A 2,157-nucleotide genomic window follows, 5' to 3' on the forward strand; every position below is an offset into this window, starting at 1 on the left:
GGGATATCACCTTTAATGACTTGCGACTCAAAAAAATCATTAAAGCCCATCCTTTCCACCGGGTTTCGTTTGAGCAAGTGTCGTATCGTCTTCTTCATAGCTTCTGACGCCTCGCATTGTTCTGGAAATTTGATTCCATCATTGGTTTTCTCGATCTTTTGAGCAATTCCACGTGGTTCGTGGCTCTGAAATACGGCTTCCCGACTACCATTTCATACAAAACAGTGCCCACAGACCATAAATCAGCTTTAGCATCGTATTTCTCATACCGTAGGATTTCAGGAGCCATATAGAGAGGTGAACCGCAGAGAGTATCGGCAAGAGAAGTTGAAGGGAGTGAGCGAGCAAATCCGAAATCCGCCAGTTTGAGCAAGGGCATGGAATCCAGGCCTGCAAGTGGTGTGAATAGATCTTCATTTCCCTTGTAAGGAGGAATCCGGTATTCTCCCCTGGCGATGGACCGGGGAGAGGGATTAAGCAAAAGATTTTGAGGTTTAACGTCGCGATGGACCAAATCTCTAGACCTGAGGAAATGGAGGGCACTCGCAAGCTGTTTCAGAAAATGGCGCACAATAACTTCATTTAGACCGCCACTTTGAGGGTTTGGATATCTTAGTATCAGATCACGAGTCAGCTGGTGCCTTACTAAGGAATCGCGCTTCTTGATGAAGATCGAGAGGTCACCAAGGACACAATATTCCATGACAAGATGGATCTCGTTGGCGGTCTCTTGGCAATCTAGAAGCATCACGATATGAGGATGATGGACAGCCTTGAGGATGTTGATCTCTAATTTCAAATTATCCTTCAGTTTCTTGTTTAGCCTTGCCATGTTCACAGACTTTATCGCAACGAGGGTTTGATTCCGCTATTCATATGTCAGCACATAAACTTCAGACGAAAAATAAAATATATACGACGATATATATATATCAGGCTCCGGGGTACGTAAACGGCAAGGGGAAACACCAACATTATGAACACCCTGATAAACCGTGGCGAAGCTGCCACGGCCAATCTCCTCTAGACGGGTATAGCTCCCGACCTGTATGGGGACGATATCCATTTCTTTGCGTCGTCTGGAGTGTGGCGGCCTAGTTGGCGGAGTGGCATCCTTGGGAGAATTCATGATGGGCGGACAGTGCAAATACACAGGCACACAGGCACACGGGAACGCACGCACGTACGCAAACAAACAAGGATCATGAATCCCCAGAATCGATCACACCCTCGACAGCGGTATAAAAATCGTTTGCTTAGACCGAGGTCCCATCAGGAGCGGCTCGAAAAGTCAGATAATCGAAGAAGGGGGGCGTGGGAGGCGAAGGGAAGGAGAAGGTATTCAACAGGCGAATGCGAGACGGATCAGCGGTCTATGTCTAAGTTAGAGTCGAGATCGTTGATGGCAAACTAATTCGAGGCCGACCAACAGGTCAACTCTGTTGAACAAGGTGGAAAGCGCAGCACTGAGCACTAGATAAAGGGACAAGGAGAGAATAGACCAGGGGATGGTCGTTGATAATCGGGACTGATAGACTGGACTGTCTGATGGAATCAAGGTGAGGTCACAGGATCCTAGACAGTAAGGCAAATCACTGCAGGTAGCTTAAGTTAGCTAAAGCGGAGCGGAGTGGTGACGATCGATGGCCAGCTCCGGGTAAAAAGGTCCAAGAAGAAGAGGAAGAGCGAGGAGAAGACGTAGAGGAAATGGCGGCAGCAAGGGACCAAGGGGGATGTCTGAGGGAGGATGGAAGAGGACGAGGAAAGATTCGCCGGGTACCTGGAGATGTCTGTGACAGTCTGGTGAGCTTCTCTTTTTGTGTCAGAGGATGGACGAAAGCTAGTAAAGTTGTATGGGCCAGGGTTAGCGGGCGGTGATTGGCGGATACAAAGCAAGGCGAGCAGCCCAGCAACAGAGGAGACGGAATCGCCCAGGATGGGTTTGTGATTTGTCTTTTTTTATTTATAATTTTTGTATTCAATTTTCAATTTTTAATATTTTTTCCCCCTGATTTTATTTTCCTCGTTCAATTCTCCGTTGGATCGTGGAGCTCACAGGTTTAATTAATGGGCTTGGGAGGCGGCGATAAGACATCGAAAAACGATTAATGATAAGAGCAACTAGCAAGGGGGTACGTTACCGTCGTCCTATGGGAT

The 2,157-nt window shown here is 47.6% G+C and overlaps 1 protein-coding gene across 1 annotated transcript in view; it reads right to left on the reverse strand.

Moving 5' to 3' along the window:
• HCAG_07089 (conserved hypothetical protein) overlaps positions 1-1,129 on the reverse strand; it is a gene marked incomplete at both ends in the record, with an annotated part of 3,572 nt that extends 2,443 nt beyond the window's left edge. Inside the window, 3 exons of the mRNA XM_001537617.1 lie at positions 270-550; positions 647-868; positions 974-1,129. Of these exons, the coding sequence (XP_001537667.1) occupies positions 270-550; positions 647-868; positions 974-1,129 (659 nt within the window). The remainder of the gene's footprint in view (positions 1-269; positions 551-646; positions 869-973) is intronic.
• Positions 1,130-2,157: the final 1,028 nt, after the last annotated feature.

Source organism: Histoplasma capsulatum, genomic scaffold (genome assembly GCF_000149585.1).
Source record: "Histoplasma capsulatum NAm1 scaffold_8 genomic scaffold, whole genome shotgun sequence".
Lineage (NCBI taxonomy): Eukaryota > Fungi > Ascomycota > Eurotiomycetes > Onygenales > Ajellomycetaceae > Histoplasma > Histoplasma mississippiense.